This window comes from Gorilla gorilla, chromosome 9 (assembly GCF_029281585.2).
Source record: "Gorilla gorilla gorilla isolate KB3781 chromosome 9, NHGRI_mGorGor1-v2.1_pri, whole genome shotgun sequence".
In the NCBI taxonomy this organism is placed as follows: domain Eukaryota; kingdom Metazoa; phylum Chordata; class Mammalia; order Primates; family Hominidae; genus Gorilla; species Gorilla gorilla.
The window spans coordinates 129,499,502-129,519,137 of NC_073233.2; the positions used below are offsets into that span (position 1 = coordinate 129,499,502).

The following is a 19,636-nucleotide window of genomic DNA, read 5'->3' on the forward strand; positions in this document are numbered from 1 at the left end:
TCCTGTCCATCTTTATTATTTTTGTTGTCTCCTCCTAACACATTCGGGACTTTCTACAGTAGTCTGCTTATTTGCCATTTTGCTTTCTGTGATTTCAGCTACCTGTGGTCAACCACTGTCCAAAAATATATATGGAAGATTCCAGAAATAAACAATGTATAAGATTTAAATTGCTTGCTGTTCTGAATAGTGTGATGAAATCTTGTACTGTCTCCTCCCTGTCCCACCTGGGATGTGAATCCTCCCTTTGTCCAGAGTCTCATGCTGTTGATGCTGCCGGCTCATTAGTCCCTTTAGGAGCCGGCTGGGTTATCAGGGTGTCAAAGTACTGCAGTTCTTGTACGCAAGGAACCCTTATTTTACTTCATGATGATCCTACACCTCAAGAGTAGTGATTCCAGTAATTTGGATATGCCAAAGAGAGGTTGTAAAGTGCTTCCTTTAGGGAAAGGGTGAAAGTTCTAGACTTAATAAGGGAGGAAAAAAAAATCTTACACCGAGTTTGCTAAGATCTGCTGTAAGAACGAACCTTCTATCTCTGAAATTGTAAAGAAAGAAAAAGAAATTCATGCACAGTATAGGTTTGGTCCTATCTGCAGTTTCAGGTGTCACCTAGGGGTCTTGGAATTGGGGGTTTTGGAATAAGAGGGGACTACTATATTAACCAAGTGTTAAATAATAATAATTGATAGTAACTACATTTATTGAGGGGTTGCTGTGTTATAAGTACCACAGTAATGTGCTTTGTGGGCTTGTATAACCTCACTTCGTCTTCCCAAAGACTTCTATATGTACTATCAATATTTCCATTTTATAGATGAGAATATGAAAGTCTGGTTTAGTAACTTGTGTAGGTCACACTTTTAGTAAGTGGTAAGAATTTGCACTGTGGCCTGTTGACTTCAAAGCCTGAACTTCGATAAAACCACCAGGCTCTGCTCCCTCTGTCGTGTGTTGCTAGAATAGCAGTGCCCTGGTAGTATGACAGCAGTTCAGAAGTACTGTTCTAGATTTTGACTGATGATGGTTCATAATAAAAATGTTGTTCAGTTGCAACATTTATCAATTTGAAATATTTGGTTATAAATGGATAACAAAAAATGCATTTTTCCTTTATAGCTAGCTGGTTTTTATTTTTTATTTGTTTAGTTTTTTTGGAGACAGAGTCTCGTTCTGTTGCCCCGGCTGGAGTGCAGTGGCGTGATCTTGGCTCACTGCAACCTCTGTCTCCTGGGTTCAAGCAATTCTCATGCCTCAGCCTCCTAAGTAGCTGGGACTAAAGGCATGTGCCACCATGCCTGGCTAATTTTTTGTATTTTAGTAGAGATTGGGTTTCACCATGTTGCCCAGGCTGGTCTTGAACTCCTGAGCTCAGGCAATCTGCACGCCCCGGCCTCCCAAAGTGCTAGGATTTACAGGTGTGAGCCACTGTGTCTGGCCACTAGCTGGTTTTTAAATGGTATAACTGGAATTTGTTCTTTGTAAAGTGTGTTTTTTCTTTAAAGAGGTTACTTTACAAGATTGTTGATGTATTCAGTTGCTCCTGCAATGGCTCTTGGAGCTTTGGAATTCTTTTGCAGTTTTGGAATTCTCCTTTAGAGCCTGCAGTAAGTATGTGCTTTTAAGTATCTATAATGAGGGCACATATTTATTATTTGAGGTAGATTTGATTTTGATAATTGCCAAGTGTATAGATACTTGAGATGATGACATTTTTGGCTCCTAAAGTATTCCTGGAGGAATTTTCCAAACAGGAAATGTGAAAATGTTCTGAACATGCCCAGTGAAGACATCACGGGGCTACGTGTTTGATCTTCTAAGGGAATGTCTTTGAAGATGATTGTCCACTCTTCACATTGAGATGACGGTTTTCATATTGCCTGGTCCACTCAAGACAATCGTCATCCTGTATAAAGGGTCTGTGGCTGTGGTAGAACTGCCATCATAGGAGCTGGTGAATTACCCTTCCATCTTCTTCCAGGTTCTCTCTGATGCAGCTTTCCCATTTTCCATTCTCTGGCTTCAGACTAGCCTAGACATTCCTGCCCCTGCCTACCTCTTAGGATCAGTGACTTGGTTAGCTTGTTTTGCAGTTTGCCCCTGGTTACTGCCTCAGAGTACAGTTTCATACATTTCTGCCTAGATCAGCCTCCTGAAATATGATACCCCATTTTGAGTTCTCTACTCTTAGCTCTTCTTGCTTGTTTGGATAGGAATATTTGCTCTGCATATGAAAATGTTAGTTACATGATTTTACAGACATGATCCCTGTGAAAAAAATCATCCTGTAATAGAGTAGTTTTTTTTATTTGTTCATTTTGTTTGTTTGTTTGTTTTTGAGACAGGCTCTGGCTCTGTTGCCCAGGCTGGAGTGCAGTGGCGCCATCTCAGCTAACTGCAGCCTCTGTCTCCTGGGCTTAAGCAATCCTCCCACTTCAGCCTCTGAAGTGGCTGGGATCACAGATGTGTACCCAGCTAATTTTGCTTATTTTTTTTTGTGGAGGCAGTCTTCACTGTGTTGCTCAGGGTGGTCTCGATCTCCTGGGCTCGAGTGATCCTCCCACCTCGGCCTCCCAAAGTGCTGGGATTACAGATGTGAGCCACTGCACCCAGCCGGTAATAGAGTATTTTAAAATGACATCATATTCCATTATTGTTCAGGATCTTGGAACATTGAGTGATATATTGTCCTTTGAATACAAAACACGTGTTCCCACATCCTTGTTTGAGTTGTTTCTCATGAGTGGTGGCTCTATGTCAATTCTGCATTCCCTCTTGTAGCCAGTGGCCTGTACCTTTGAACTAAAGGAGCCATCTGTGCCCATTAATGGATCAGAGTGAAGGGATGTCTGGGACTTCTGCTCTAGTCAACTGGTTAGTCTGCTATGGTAATTAAGCTGTTATGATTGATTATTTACTGAACCTTTTGGACTCTTTCATCATGTGGACTTCCCTTCCTCTGGAGGTGTATGTTTTCTCTCTATTTACTGAATCTTTTGGAATGTTTCATCATATGAACCTCCCTTCCTCTGGACGTGTATGTTTTCTCTTTGGTAATACCTCTTACTCTTTTCCTTGGCATCATAATAACGTTGTTGCCATAGCATTGTGATTTTTATTTTTATTTGTAATGTAAATTAACCAATGATGTGCCCACACACCCAAAGCTACTGAGTATATTATCCATATCGACACTGATTGTCATTAATGAACTTCGTCTAACCTGTAGGCCAGGATAGGCATGGCTTAGATGAATGCTTGGCTGGGTGGCAACAGATGATTTGGATATGGTGCTGAAGTGTGAGAGGGCATCTCTGTCCATGACATAGCACGAATGAAGAATTAGCAATTGAGTTTTATCTAAGTTTTTATGTTCATTTTTCCCATTTTCATGATTAATGATTGCAGTCAAAAGAAAAAACATGATTTCATAGTTTCTGTGACCCCATAGTTGTATCATGTTTCAGATTGTTATAAAATGGTTTATGCATCTTCTTACCTGCCATCCCCGGAACGATGTAGGGGATAGGATGGCACTTTTGCCATCCTCGTTCATCCACAAAGGCTCCTTCTCAAGAGTGCAGTGGTGGATTTTACAAACTCTCTCCGGTGCTGCCTTTAGTAAGCTGAACCAGAGAAAAGATTGGCAGGAGTGGGCTAGATGAGCATGAACTAGTCCTTACATGAACACATTGCACAGCAGTGGCTGATGAGTACTGTGGTCGGCTCCTCCTTTAGCTCTTGAGGGGCACTCTGGCACAAAGGAATTGAGAAGGGGAGGCCTGGATTTTTGTCCTGGGCCCACCATTAACCAGGTGTATGTTCTAATTAAGGCCTTTGGGGCCCTAAGGAGCAGAAACCCACTCAAGCTAGCTCAAGTGAATGGTTTTATGGAATGAATAAAGGAGCCCAAAGATGAAAGTCTAGGAGAGCCTCATGGGGACTGGAGCTGTTCTTTCTCTTTCCCTCTCATTAGGCCTCTTCTCTCCGTAAGTCTCTTTCTTTTTTAAAAAAAAATTATTCAGAATTTTGAAGGCAATGTTCAACTATATTATAGCCACTAGTGTTGTAATTGAGAAGTCCAAAGACATTCTGATTCTTTTTTAAATTAAGAAAAAAATTTTTTAAGGGATAGGATCTTGCTATATTGCCCAGGCTGGATTCAAGCTCCCAGGCTCAAGTGATCCTCCTGCCTCAGCCTCCTGAGTAGCTGGGGCTACAGGTGCGTGCTGCCATGCCTGGCCTCCTTAAGTCTCTTTTAGTCTCCTGACGGTCTGCAGACTGAGCTTATCTGCATACCCAGAGTTTTGACTTCCACACGGTTTTGGCTTGCCATGTGCCACTTCAACACCCATGCTCTGTGACCCTTTCCCTGGCTCCAGCTCCTTGGTTGCTTTCTTGTCTTTCAGTGACCCAATTACAAATTCCCAGGAGGAACCCTGCTGCCTGGTTTGGCTCTGGGGCAGTCTGATCTGGCTGAAGACAGGATGCAAGTCACTGGTTATACTGAGCAGAAGTTTTCAGCACAGTAGGCGCCCCAAAGCTTGCCACTTGACCCTTGAGAGCTTCTCGCTGTCCTTTCCGTAAGACGAGGAGGTTGCAGTGGGTCTCCTTCTTGTATTCAGTACCTCCCTCATGGTGTGTATTAACCTACCTGCTGCTGTTTGTCTTCCCTCCAGGAAGCAATGCCTGTGTGCCCAGGCCATGCAGCCTGCTGTGCCTGCCCAAGGCCAACAACAGTAGAAGCTGCAGGTGTCCAGAGGGCGTGTCCAGCAGTGTGCTTCCATCAGGGGACCTGATGTGTGACTGCCCTCAGGGCTATCAGCTCAAGAACAATACCTGTGTCAAAGAAGGTACTTCCCTTTTTCTTTTTTGCCTGTCATCCTCCTTCCTTTGTTTCCTGCTCCCCGCCAGGGGAGGGAGGGATAGCTCTCTGTTTCCTAACCTTTTTGTGTTATTGGAAAAAGTCCAAGGTAAAAATCAAACCTACCAGATACTCACAAGAATACTGGTTTGGGTTCTAAGGCCTGGTAAGGGTCAAAGAGGCCCTTCAGTCCTCACTCAGAACAAGCCTACGCTGTACCTTTCTAAGTAGTAGCTGTGGTTTTTGGTTTCATGTCAGATGGCACAGGCTTTCTTCAGGGTCTCCCTTTTTATTCTTTTGCTTCTTCCTCTCCTCACCCATCCCTCACATCCAGGTTTCTTACCTTCTCCTGTTTTGCATAAGTTGGACCAACCTGATTGGGAAAAATAACCAGTGTGACTCCTTCCGCATTGACTTACTCTCACCTAACGGTTGTCCATCCTCTCACTGTAGCCTAGCCCAGTGTGTCCTGAACTTTCAGACCAATGTTTGCAAAGCACTTTGAGTCTAGACCTTGTGCCATGACCAAGCGGCAAGAGCAGCCTTACACCCACTCCCCCTCTGAATTTGAATATAGAGATTTAACATTTCTTTCCTCCGAAATTAAAAAATTTTTCCTTCCTGTGTAATTTTTACCATCACCACTTCCCCCGCCTCCAGCGTCATGTTTCTGTGAGTGAGGTGAACCCCTGCAGGGGCACCTTGCCATGAAGTGCATGGATTGATGGCCAGAATTTCTGCTTTTCCTTATCTGTGATTCTATTTGCCTTTTTTTTTTTATATTTTAAAGAGACAAGAAAGAGACAGGGTCTTGCTGTATTGCCCAGGCTGGCACATTCACGGCTCACTGCAGCTTCAACTCAAACTCCTGGGCTCAAGGGATCCTCCTGTCTCAGCTTCCCATGAAGCTAGGACTACAGGCACGAGCCCGGCTAATTTCTTTTATAGGGACGAGGTCTCACTTTGTTGCCCAGTCTGGTCTTGAACATCTGGGCTCAGGGATCCTCCCTCCTCTGCCTCCCAAGGAGCTGGGATCACAGGCATAAGCCACTGTGCCTACTCTATTTGCTTTGTAATCCTAACCCTGCTTCTCACAGCAGCCCAAGTCCAAGGCAGTGAAACACACAATACAAGCCTTTTAGTCAATCTTCCTTAAGAAATATAAACAGAAAAAAGATGAGCCTTTCTTTCTTAGAAACAAGAGACTTTCTTTCAGGCTATGGATACAATCTTAAAACTGTTTGGAAAGAAATAGAATCAACACTAAATTCCAAGAGAAGGGGAAGAAAGCTACTCCATATTTCCCATTAGAATGCCTTTGATTATCCAAATATGAGACCAATCATCGCATGTCCTTGATGCAGTTTGCCAAACTATACATTTTTTTCTGTAAGGAATTTTAATTGCTTGCTTTAAAGTAGTCATGGGGCAGAAAAATTTCTCAGAGTATTGAGAAAATCTTCATAACTCATTTGCTTGATAGATAGAATATATATGGATATATATAACTATGTATATAAAAACATACCTATAGATATATTGAATCTGTATGTTTTAATTCTGTGTAGACACAGTCCATTAAGGAGTTCTGTGTGTAATTAGTATTTTATAATGTTGATGTACTGTATTCACTACCCAATAGACTCAACTGGTATTGTGGCTATCCTTCTTAAAGCATTGTATCTGCTTCTAAATATTTCTTCCAGCCTCCTCTTCTCTTTTGATTTTAACTAAAAGAGGAAAGCAAGAGGCTAGTATGGGACATTTCCTTCCCTGTAGACATGTGTGCTTGGCATTCCTCCTCCCCCTTTACCATCATGTTACTTGTTGCGGGAAGTCCGGGACCCCGAACGGAGGGACCGGCTGAAGCCATGGCAGAAGAACATGGATTGTGAAGATTTCATGGACATTTATTAGTTCCCCAAATTAATACTTTTATAATTTCTTATGCCTGTCTTTACTGCAGTCTCTGAACATAAATTGTGAAGATTTCATGGACACTTATCACTTCCCCAATCAATACCCTTGTGATTTCCTATGCCTGTCTTTACTTTAATCTCTTAATCCCGCCATCTTCGTAAGCTGAGGAGGATGTATGTCGCCTCAGGACCCTGTGATGATTGCATTAACTGCACAAATTGTAGAGCATGTGTGTTTGAACAATATGAAATCTGGGCACCTTGAAAAAAGAACAGGATAACAGCAATGTTCAGGGAACAAGACAGATAACCTTAAACTCTGACTGCCGGTGAGCCGGGCGGAACAGAGCCATATTTCTCTTCTTTCAAAAGCAAATGGGAGAAATATCGCTGAATTCTTTTTCCCAGCAAGGAACATCCCTGAGAAAGAGAATGCGTCCCTGAGGGTAGGCTTCTAAAATGGCCGCTTCGAGGGGCGGCCATCTTTTATGGTTGAAGCTGTAGGGATGAAACAAACCCCAGTCTCCCGTAGTGCTCCTAGGCTTATTAGGATGAGGAAATTCCTGCCTAATAAATTTTGGTCAGACTGGTTGTCTGCTCTCAAACCCTGTCTCCTGATAAGATGTTATCAGTGACAATGCGTGCCCAAAACTTCATTAGCAATTTTAATTTCACCCCGGTCCTGTGGTCCTGTGATCTTGCCCTGCCTCCATTTGCCTTGTGATATTCTATTACCTTGTGAAGCACGTGATCTCTGTGACCCACACCTTATTCGTACACTCCCTCCCCTTTTGAAATCACTAATAAAAACTTGCTGGTTTTACGGCTCAGGGGGCATCACGGAACCTGCCGACATGTGATGTCTCCCCAGACACCCAGCTTTAAGATTTGTCTCTTTTTTTATGCTGTCCCTTTATTTCTCAGACCCGCCGACACTTAGGGAAAATAGAAAAGAACCTACGTGAAATATCGGGGGTGAATTTCACCCGATATCTGGCTGAATTTCCCCCGATAGTTACTAAAGGGAGGGAAACTCAAAAGAGAAAGTCCTGTGGTCCAGCAGTAAGAATAATATTGGTTTCATTTCCTCCCCTGCCGCACTCTGATGGGTAGAGAACACCTGTCTTCGCAACCAGTATCGCTGCAGCAACGGGAACTGTATCAACAGCATTTGGTGGTGTGACTTTGACAACGACTGTGGAGACATGAGCGATGAGAGAAACTGCCGTGAGTCTTCTGGATTGGACGTTAAGCACTTACCATTACTCAGAAGCCTGGTTGGCTCTTCCCAGGCTGAGGGCCTAAGGTCTAGGGCAAGGGCCACCCATGATTGGTGATGCCCATCTAAGTTGATGGGGCTTAGATGACAGAGAAAACATATTTCCATACACAGGTAGATATTAGATATATAGGATTAATATTATATACATAATATTTTTTTAACCACCCCAGAAGTACCACTCGTTACAAGAGATTTATAAATAAACATCACATGGCTGAAACTGAATTGATTTGGCAATCTGGGCTCTAATCTTAGCTGTGGCTCTGTAATAAAGCTGGTGACTTGGGGCGAGTAAACGGGTGATGTTCTTTGATTTGGAAATTCAATATTCAGCCTTTTTAGGGATGGGAAATGAGTATTTACTCCAGTTGGTTGATGTTGGCTACCTACCAGGCTCAAGAGAGATTGTTTTCATTGGTTAGTAATGCATAGCTTGGCCTACAGTGTGGGGCCATTGGTGTACATGCCATGTAAATGTCATCTTTGGGCTGTATAATTTTTAAGGTCTGACTTCTAAAGTATAAGACTGTGGTTAGCAGAAGTTAAAGACAACCAAACAACCACAAATAACAGATAGTTTATTAACCACAAATTTTCACTATCTTTTCTTCACTTAATTTTTAATAGCTTCGACATTATCTTATAAGGAGATGATTTGCCCTTTTGTCAGTCATGCACTCACTCAATAAGCAGTTGCTATACGCCCTGTGTTCCAGGCTCTGTACTGGGCCTGCATATATATTGCCGATCAAGGCAGAAACGGAGTTCACAGTCTGAAGTAGGAGTCAGAAAAATAGGCAGTTACAGTAGAGTGATGGGCACTGCGCTGCGGAAGTGTCATATGCATGTAGGATGGGCACCCAAAGCAAACTTGGGCAGGCCCTAGCAAAGAGCTCTGGAGAGTGTCTGGGGTGAACCAAGCAGAGGTGGAGGGAATCAATTCACAGGCAAGAGAGCAGCATGTGGGGAAGCTGGCATGGCCAGGAAACTGGTTTGAGTTATGGAGAATGGGCATGGGCACAGGGGCCAAGGTGGAGTTGGATGAGTGGGCAGCGCCCAGGGCAGCAAGGGCTTTGTGGACTTTATCGGAGAAGCAGTTGGGAACCACTGATGTGATGTGATGAAAGTTCATCTTTGGAAGGATAAGTAGTGGGCAGAATGCGTTTGATGGAGAGAGACCAGAAGCAGGAACCAAGTCAGAGGCTTCTCTTTTATATATTTTACCTTTGGCAACCCAGGGGCTCATTTACCCGTTTGTACTATAAGAACAGATTAATGGGAAGCTCTAGATACTCATTTAGCCAGTCATCCATGGGGCCTGTGCCCGGCTCCCCTGCCACTTCACCCAGAAAGCAACTTGTGAAATATCCAGCTCATTAAACACATCTGGGCCCTGCAATCCTATAGACTCCCCCTTTTGGCTGATAGAGGGTTATTTACAAAGCCTTTCCTTAATCGTTTTCCCTTGGCTTCAGAGGGTGCCTTTCACACCGAGGGAGTAGAGCTTATTTGCTGAATGGCAGATTTGGGAAAGCACTAGCCTCTCTGTGTCTTTTCTGCAAAAAATAAGGCCTATAAAGCCTCCTTTATCTCTCAGAGTTGCAGGAAGGTGTGATATTTGTGGGGGAATAGCCAAAGCTCTTTAAAAACATTAATGCTTATTAACAGCATTGAAGCAGATAATGGAAAGGAGTTTATTACATATCTGGGTGGGATAGAAGATGCTTCTTAGAATTAACAAGTTACAAGGAAATTGCCCAGACATAATTAGGCACAGTGGAAGCAGCGAGATACAAACCAGATGACCTCATAGCCAAGAGTGAGGGACACAGGTGGCAGAGCATTCCTCCTTGTGCCCTTGGGCTTGGTTTCTACTAAATGGACAAGCTGAATCTTGTATTGGCTCCGAGTTTTGAGAGGAATGAAGACCTGCATCTTTTGGGAGGCACCTGCTGCCCCCAATGGCTTCCTCCCACCCAGCCCCTGAGCTCTGTTGCAGACTGCACAGTTATGCATGAAAGATGGAGCTGGGCCTGCCCTCCTCCTGGCTTGGCGTGAATGTCAACTGGGATTCACTTTCCAGAGACCCCGAGACCTACTTTCTGCTCCGTCGTCTCCCTGTTTCACCTGGCTCAGGTCTACACATGTCAGATGGAGCTGAGGTGTGGAGAGGAGGAACCAGAAGGATTTAAAACTCAGAGACTGGGAGTCAAGAGAGAGGGGCTTATCTGTGCCTGCATGTGTGTCTCCCTCATCAAGGAGGTTGCGTGTGGAGGAGAGAGGTTCCCTGTTTCTAAGCAGGGCTGCAGGAGCGGGACCGCAGTGACTGAGTACTGCCATGTGGGGAGTTAAGTGAGGCACCCCGCCAGCTGCCAGGGAGCAGTGGAGGAGGGGGGACACAGGGATGCAGGAGGGTGTTGTCAGTGGGTTTCCCTCCCTCTTACACAGATTCCTCTAGCTGGGTGACTGTCAGGCACTCAGGGTTTTGACGTGAATCCCTGCAGTCTTGTCATTTTGCATTCATCCCCTGCCTCCCACCACGAGCTCAATTACAGAGAAGAAATGGAGCCTCAAATAAGAGCTGCCAGGATGTCTAACGGCAGCATTGCTATTTGGCATTTCGTGCACGACAACCCCCCTCCCCCCGTGCCAGGATTCTGTTCTGCCACATTTTACCTCTTGGGTCAGCCTTTCACTCTCCTGAGAGCAGCCTGCCTTCCCCTCGCCTTTCCTGGAGGGTGTTTCACGGGGTGCCAGGGATTGTGCTTAAGCACAGGAAATATCTACTTAGGAGAGGAAGAAAAATCTAATTCTATATCCATTCTAATGCCAGAAGGACATGAGGAATGATGAGGAAGAGAAGTGACATTTGTTTAGAGCCCATTATATTTACATCCTATTTAATAGGCTCTGGTTCCAAACTTCTTCCCTGGTTTATCTTCATAATAATGCTACCAAGTAAAGGCAGATTAAGTAAGTTGTAGGTAGCAGACTCAATTCAAATCTAGACTTTCTGGCTGGGTGTGGTGGCTCATGCCTGTAATCCTAGCACTTTGGGAGGCTGAGGCAGGCAGATCACTTGAGGCCAGGAGTTCGAGACCAGCCTGGCCAACATGGCAAAACCCCATCTGTACTAAAAATACAAAAATTAACTGGGGCTGGTGGTGGGTGCCTGTAATCCCAGCTACTCAGGAGGCTGAGGCTGGAGAAATCGCTTGAACCCACGAGGCGGAGGTTGCAGTGAGCCGAGATTGCGCCACTGCACTTCAGCCTGGGCAACAGAGCGAGGCTCCATCTCAAAAAACAAAAAAACAAATCTAGTCTCTCTGACTGTGATCTCAAGCACTAGGACACGTTATCTTACCCAGTTTTACTGTTGAGAAAACTGAGCCGTAGGGAGATTAAAATTAATTTCCCCAGGAAGAGGTAGAGCCACGATTTGGTACCCAGTCTTGACTGACTGCAGACAGAGCCTATGTTCCTACTGTAGAATTCTACCTCCATGCTGCCTTTACCATCTGTACAATGAAGTGCTAACTTCTTGTGTGAAATTGAGCTTCTCTAATCGCAGTTTCGTAGATAAAGGTATTTCTGTCACTTATTTAGGAAGACACTTTTCGCGTCTGAAGGGATCTTAGGAGGTCACCTAGCCTGTCACTCTCTCTCGCCAACAGATGACGGTTTCTCACTTTTCCCAGTCCTGTTCCAATCTGGAAGCTGTCCACAGAAAGATATGCCCTTATCTCTCTTGGTTGTAAATTTCAAGCTCTCATGCAATTTATTTCTTCTGTAAGTCTAGGTTTAATTTCTGTTGCTACAATTAATATCTGCTTTCTTCTATTTTTTAATTGGTTTTCCAGTAGGATGTTTACATTTGTGGAAAATGAATTATACCTAAGGAATATGTTGTCTTTCTCTCCCATTTTAGCTACCACCGTCTGTGACCTGGACACCCAGTTTCGTTGCCAGGAATCTGGGACTTGTATCCCACTGTCCTATAAATGTGACCTTGAGGATGACTGTGGAGACAACAGTGATGAAAGTCATTGTGGTAAGGGGACACCACATCCTGAAACCCTGCTCTGGAGAGGGGGGTCATCGTGCTCCCTCACAGGGCTGTACTGGTGTGTACTGGTTTTCTGATAGCCGTCTCAGGATTTATGATATTCTAGCTGAATGGCTTTCTCCATCCACATGGTGGGGTTGAGTCATTTCTCTGTCCATTCTTAAAGAGTTTGTTTGCTGCTTTTCATGAGGATTCAGTTCGCTGGAGACACTTGCGAACTGGGACCCTAGATTCCCATTAACTCTGGATGGGACCCTAGATTCCCATTAACTCTGGATCAAGTGTCTCCAGCAGAACTGAATCCTCATGATTCATGGTCAGAAAAGATGGAGCCTGGACTCAGCTCCTGTCACTTACTCTTAGATTAGCCTTTGTTTTCTAGTCTGAAAAATGGGGAAATGGATCCTGCTTTGCCTTGGAGAGATGCTATAAGGATGAAAGGTGATGATAAGGAAGTAAATTTCTGAATGAATTCGGGGGGTTATTAACAGCTCTATAGGCTTGGCCCACATGTCTCAGTGGGTGTGAGATTAGCCTGCTGAAGACAAAAATCTGCACCTCTGTGAACTGTTCTTTTTTTTTTTAACCAATTTAATTCATTCAACTCTGTTATTATTAGAAGTTAGCAGATGGTATAGGCATTGAGTGAGCATCTGTTTTCTGAATGGACATTTTTATATTTAGAAAAACAGTGGGTTACAATTCCAAGGAATGGTAGAGATTCTCTGGTCCAATCCTTTTAATTTCTACTTTCTAAAGTGACTGAGGTCTGTAGAGGTCAGGGGGCTTATTCAAGGTGACACGATTAGTTTGTGTCAGAATGGGGAACTGGAATCCATGTCTCCCGTTTTCTAATCCTCCACTATTTCTGTTGCACAGTACCTCCTTGTCAGTTTCATGAGACCCATCTTAGTTAACAGTCCCTGGTCCCAGACTCATAGTTGCTGACCTCCGAAGGAGACATTATGCAATCAGCATGGTGTGCCAGATTGAGGCATGAGAGGGAAGTGAGAGTGGAGGTCAGACGCTGACCCAGACGTGGTGATGAGTTGGCTGGGCCCTACTGGGCCCTCTCTCCCTGTCCACGGGGGGCAGGTCCAGCCACGCTGTGCTTACACACATGGACACAGCCTGCTTGATTATGAGCAGGTGTTTTGACTCACAGCAGCTGAAATAAGGGGAGCAAGGGCAGCTTGTAAATCATCTCAACGCAAGTTAACCAGCAGAGCAGAGCCTAGGCCATTTCCACACAGAAAATACCCCTAGCCTGGCTCTTGGAAGGTTTTTAAAAAATTCCCAGTTTTCCTTCTTCAAGTGCCTGAAAACATGTCCTTGGAATGTGCAACTATTTCCCCTTCATCCCTGCCATTTCCTTCCCAGCACTCTTAGAAGGTTGAAATGTGTAGCTAGTTTTGCCCTAGTAAGAAGGAAACTCCACGTGGTTCCCTCTTTCTGGTATCATCGAGCTCACGTACTGGGCACGTGTGTGACTGTGAAGCAGTTTCAGCCCCCCGGATCCTCTGTTCATGGCTCATTCTTACTAGTTTGTCCTGAATTCATCCCAGGGTCCCAGTTAGCCCCTTCCTCTGATGCAGGTCCTCTTCGTAAGTTTCCAAACTCTTCCTCAAAAATATCTGATTTACTAGCTTTGCCATCATCAAGCCTCTTAGCGAGAATGACTGAGACGGCTGCCTTGGGCCCCACGCTTGGCTGCTCCTGTTTTCTGAGGCTCTGTAAACTCCATGTGAAAGTTCTATGCCACAGTCTATTCGGGCTGTGATAACAAAATACTTAGTGTAGGTAATTTATAAACAATAGTATTTTGTTTCTCACAGTACTGGAGACTGGGAGGTCCAAGATTGAGGTGCCAGCAGACTTATTGTCTAGTGAGGGCCTGTTCCTCATAGATGGTACCTTCACTGCAGCGTCAGATGGCACCTCTGCTTCTGGAAGGACTGCAGGGAAATGCTTCTATCTGTACGCAAGCGTGGCAGAAGGAGTGAACAGCTCCCTCCCACCTCTTTCATAAGGACACTAATTCTATTCATGAGGGCTCTGCCCCCATGACTTAATTACCTCACAAAGGCCCCATCTCTTAATAATATCACATTGGTGATTAAGTTTCAACATACAAATTTGAAGTTTCAACATATGAAGTATAAACATTTGAATTTTCCTAGCCTCCAGAACTGAGAGAAATAAATTGCTATTGTTTATAAGCTCAGTCTATAGCATTCTGTCTTCATGATCTCCCCAGGAGCTTTGAAGGCTATTGCCAGGGCAGCCTCCTTCCCCTTCTTGGTCGAGCTCTGCTGGTTGGTTCTTACCAGGCCCCCACCCTTCTAGAGACAGCGCATCCACCCGTGTCCCTGGACCTCTGCCCACAGAAAGTCCCAAGTTATGTTTCCTCCGTTTTGGGAGCTCAGCACTGATTTTACTCTCTCTGACTGAGCATCTCACGGTGATCAGCTCATGCAGACATCTCGGCACTCCTTTTCTCAAACCACAGGCTGTGTCTGTAGGAGTCCTCTGTTTCTTGAAAGTTCTACTTCCTGGCCTCCTCTATCACTGCTTCCTAACCTTCTTCCCATCATAGCAAGCATAGAAAATAATATATGTGGAGAGCACTGGGATGAATGGACAAGGATGCTGTTGTCAAGAGGCAAGCAGCTCCAAGGGTCTGAGGGTCTCAGAATCTCAGCACACCTGTAACCCATTTGCGGCACACTGACTGGAAGCTGCTAAATGACCTTTTGTCCCTGGTAAAAGTCTCTTTGTTCATGGTCTCTGTGGATCATTGGTGATCACGGGTCCATCTCCATCCTTTATGAGAGCTTTGACACCAGAGACAAAATTCTGAAGAAGCTTTTGTCCTCACCTCTCTGTTTATGGTCTCACCTGCAGAAATGCACCAGTGCCGGAGTGACGAGTACAATTGCAGTTCCGGCATGTGCATCCGCTCCTCCTGGGTATGTGACGGGGACAACGACTGCAGGGACTGGTCTGACGAAGCCAACTGTACCGGTCAGTACTTCCTGGACTCAGTTGACAGCACTCATCCGTTCATGCAGTGGTTAACATTATAGCTTTAAATGATTGGAAAATCTAGGCTCTGAGAATTAGCTTGGACCTTAGAAATCAGCGAGTTTCATGCTTCTCAAAGAGCTGGTCTTTGATGAGATAAGGAACCTGTGCCAGAATGTAAATCAACACCCTGCTTTCAACTGATTTAACAGTGTTCTGAGTGATATCGTTGATTTATGTTCTGGCTCAAGCTTCTTATTCATTCAGGACCAGTGTTAAACAGTTTTCAGACCAGCCCCTCGGCTGGGGTCCATACTTTGAGTAAGCACTGAAGTAGCTCATGTTTTTTAAAATGGAGCATCAGGGGGTTCCCCAGACAATGAAAATGTAAACTGTGTTTGTACCCGTTTTGGGTAAGATTTTATTAAAAGTAAAGATGGAAACAACATGAATGTGCTAGGTGCTATAAGGTAGGGGTAGTGTTCTCATTCTTTTGTTGGGTTCACTTATGTTCATTACATTATATTTATGAATGAGTGGATGAATGGTGGCCAGATATATTATGATGGGGCAGGGCAGACTGGGGGTGATAGGCAGTGGGTAGTGCAAGGAGTTGAGAAGCTTGTGGAGAAATGAAAACAAATTCCATTTTATAATCATCACTTTGTACCCCATTGTAATTTGTCCAAAAAACAAAAATTAAGGAAGTTTTGTTCCAGATTTTATTACTTATTGAGTAAATTTGCTCTACAGCCTCCTTGAGAAGCTGTTATTCAGTTCTGTCTTGAACCCCTCTAGTGATTTTGGACTAGGGAGATAAAGATGTTTCCTTTAAACATTTCATGGTAAGGACAGATCTGTTTTTACACTCGGATAATTCAGACTTCATTGTGTAATTCATTGTTGAGTCAACTTCTCAATTATCTGAAGCCAGCTATTAATCTTGTGAATTATTGGACTTTTAAATCTCGTGTCTTAACCTCCTCTGCCCCCAGAGTATCCCAGCACTTCCTACACTGCCCGGCATCTGGCGGCTCAGAGCACGCCTACTAATTGGTAAAAGGAAATACAAAGAAGGTACATCTGTTATATCTCAAACCTAAGGATAAATAAGTGTGCATTATGCTCTGGCTTAGACTTGCTTCCCCAAGGAGAGAGATGACCTCTTCTTTTACTCTTTTGTATTCTCTGCAGTGTCCAGCACATAATAGAGTACATGCTCAGAGAACCTTTGTGGATTGAGTAATTTTATGCAACTGCTTCCCTCCATTCCTTTTAGTTTGGAGGTGACCTCATATGGCCTTAAGGGAGTGAATGGATCTCTTCAAATGCCATATACATCACATGGGATATTCTGTGGTGTTACCAAATCCTGTTCACTTGTAAAGTCCACCCGTGTTCTTTCTGGCGCAGCCTCTGTGTCTGCACCTCTGCTTCTGAAAAGACTGCAGGAAAATGCTTCTCTCTGTATATTAAAGCATGGTCTGCAGAAGGAGGAAGAACCGAGGCCCATAAAGGAGCTGCCGTTGGCACAGGAAACACGTGAATGCTGTTTGGAAGCTTCGGGTTTGGATGGATAATTAGTTAATAGATTAGAAGGGTGCACTTGGACATTGCAGTTTGTAAATTGCAGTATGATTGAACATCTTGTTAACACAACTGCCTTACTCAAATTTGCATTTCAGCAGCGTGTGCCGGTCTTACAGAATGAATTGATAACTTCATTTCTATAGGCAAGCTTGAATAAACTCCTGGTTTTTTCTCTGATTTTCTTCCGGCAAGGCAAACTGGAGAAAACTTAGAGTCCTTGCTGCTCAGCTGCAGTCTTGTTCCAAGGGCTGTTCTTCCAAACCTTTCAAGGATGATCCACCTTCTCTGTCATCTCAAAATAGTTGGAGGTCAGATGTGAGCTCATGGTGATGTGTGGCATGACACCTCATTTTCAGACCTACTAAATTAAGCTGCGTACAGTGCCAAAAGAAATAGGTCAAGGTAGCTGACCTCCTGTTGGCATCAGCTTGGATGCGCACTCTGCTGTGCGTCCTCTTTGCTTTTCTTTTTGCTTTTACTTTGCACAGGGCTGTTTTCTTTATTCACCTCAACCCACTGCTATTGTTTTTAAACGTGTACATCTGATTTCTGTGTGTTTTTTTAGGACAATTACCTGTAGACATTTTATTTGTATTCTTAACATCTTTCCTCTCTCCTAGATATATGGGGACTTTAGAATTTGATCCAAATCTCTGCCTACAGTTCCAGTACTAAAATACCTAGTATTTAAACACTAAATATTTAGTATTTTAGTTTTATATTAAAAAATCCTAAACTTCACTGTTACTCTTTTTAAATAACCACACTTCTGCATAGGCACACAGGTATTACCAACTACCTCTGTGTCTTATTGCTAATGCCTCCCACCAATGTACATCCTTCAGGGGTTTTGCAGCAGGAGTCTATGAGTGGCAAACTCTTTCAAGGTTTTGTTATTATAGACATGTATTTAATCCTCAATCTTGAATTCAGATGGGTCTGGGTTTCTAGGCTTTTAGTAATTTTCCGTATTTTCATAGAATTCTTCCATTTCTTCCTGGCCTCTTTTGTGTTGATTTGAATTCTGCTCTTAGTTGTCTGTTCAAATAATAACAGACATTCTTTTCTTTCTAATTACCTTTAGGTTATATTGCTCTTAGTTTTACCTACCTAGGTGTGGAATTATTTTTACTTATCCTGCTTGAGACTTTGTTTGTTTTAAGATCTGAGAATTTTTCGAAAGACAACTCTGGGAAGTTATAGCTACTAACTCTTCAACTATACCTGTTGGCTACTTTCTCTGGTCTTGTCTTCAGCAGTTACTCTAAGCCATTCGTTGGACTGCCTCATTCTGTTGTTCTCTTCCCTCCTGTTTTTATATTTGCTGTCTCTTTATGACTCTGTGCTAGAGTCTGAGCGACTTCTCTAGATTTATCTTCCAGTTCAACAATTCTCTTTTCAGCTAACTCTAATCTGCTGTTTCACATATACATGGAGCTGTTTTTGTTATTTCCATGCGTATACGTTTTGTATCTAGAATTTCTGTTTGGTTCTTTTTCGAATCTGCCTTTTATTTTTCAGTGTTCTTTTTTTAATACTTTATGTTTTTTCTTCTCTGTCATTAATCATTCAAATTGTGATGATAGTCATTTTTTTCCTCACACACTTACTTTTTTTTTTTTTTTTGGAGACAGGGTTTTGTTTTGTCTCCCAGGCTGGAGGGTAGTGGCGCGATGACAGCTCACTGTAGCCTTGACCTCCTGGGCTCAATCCATCTTCCCGCCTTAGCCTCTTGAGTAGCTGGGACTACAGACATGTGCCATCATGCCTGGCTAATTTTTGTATGTTTTGTAGAGATGGGGTTTTGCCATATTGCCCAGGCTGGTCTCGAACTCCTGGGTGCAAGTGATCCTCTTACCTTGTCCTCTCAAAGTGCTGGGATTACAGATATGAGCTACTGCACCTGGTCCCCTTCTCATACACTTTTTTTTTTTTTTTTTTTTGAGACGGGGTCTCTGTCACCCAGGCTAGAGTACAGTGGTGCGATCTTGGCTCACTGCATCCTCTGTCTCCCAGGTTCAAGCAATTCTCCTGCCTCAGCCTCACGAGTAGCTGGGACTACAGATGTGTACCAGCAGGCCTGGCTAATTTTGTGTTTTTAGTAGAGATGAGGTTTTACCATGTTGGCCAAGCTTGTCTCTAACTCCTGATCTCAAAGTGATCCACCCTCCTCGGCCTCCCAAAGTGCTGGGATTACAGGTGTGAGCTACCATGCCTCATGCATTTCTTTATAGTCGTGCTTTGTAAGAAATAAGGCAGTACTTTCCCTGTTATAGTACTTATTTCATCCATTCTACTCTGCTCATGTTTGGTTAATGCTTTTAATCAGGTGTTCCAGCAGGTCTTGATGAATCAGGAATGTTCTGCCTGAGTCAAAGATTAAGTTGTAGGATATTGACCTATATTAGAAACTGATGTTAGATTTCCATGATTGTTTACCACATGAACTTCACCATTCTTATAGTTACAATGAATCCTACCATGCAGAGGATTCTTTTTCTTCCGTAAATTCTTCAGTCTGGATTAAAGTCCATCTCTTCCATCCTTGTAATTAAAAAAAAATTATGTATTAAGCATGCAGTATTTACTGGGCACTCAAAATCAGAGCTTGTAAGTTACTAAGAAGATAGAAAAATCTAGAAAAAGATAATGTGTTATGTATTCCAGCCATACCTGGCCACTTGAATGCAAACTGATTACTCTTTCTGAGCTCAGCTTCTGTGATAGAATCTGGAGATCTCAGCCATGCCTCCCAGAATTGTCATTTGGAAACTTCACTAGCACTCTGAAATGGTTTTCAATTAAAAATGAAATGCAGAGGCTGAATAATAACTAGATTAGTATGGCAATCGGTTTAGGCAACTTTATATTTTATGAATGTGAGCAAGGTG

General features: G+C 43.5%; 1 protein-coding gene across 6 annotated transcripts in view; it reads left to right on the plus strand.

Annotated features, from left to right (window-relative positions):
- The window catches only part of SORL1 (sortilin related receptor 1), a 181,978-nt gene that overhangs the window by 111,158 nt on the left and 51,184 nt on the right, over window positions 1-19,636 (plus strand). For 4 of the 6 annotated variants that reach the window (XR_008669734.2, XM_055355796.2, XM_055355794.2 and 1 more), the window contains exons 22-25: window positions 4,680-4,853; window positions 7,897-8,010; window positions 11,994-12,116; window positions 15,036-15,155. Coding sequence is in view for 5 of the 6 variants with exons in the window: in XM_055355796.2 (XP_055211771.2) it covers window positions 4,680-4,853; window positions 7,897-8,010; window positions 11,994-12,116; window positions 15,036-15,155 (531 nt within the window). In the remaining variant the exon portion in view is untranslated. The remainder of the gene's footprint in view (window positions 1-4,679; window positions 4,854-7,896; window positions 8,011-11,993; window positions 12,117-15,035; window positions 15,156-19,636) is intronic. The other 2 variants (XM_055355797.2, XM_055355795.2) reach the window with 1 other exon arrangement.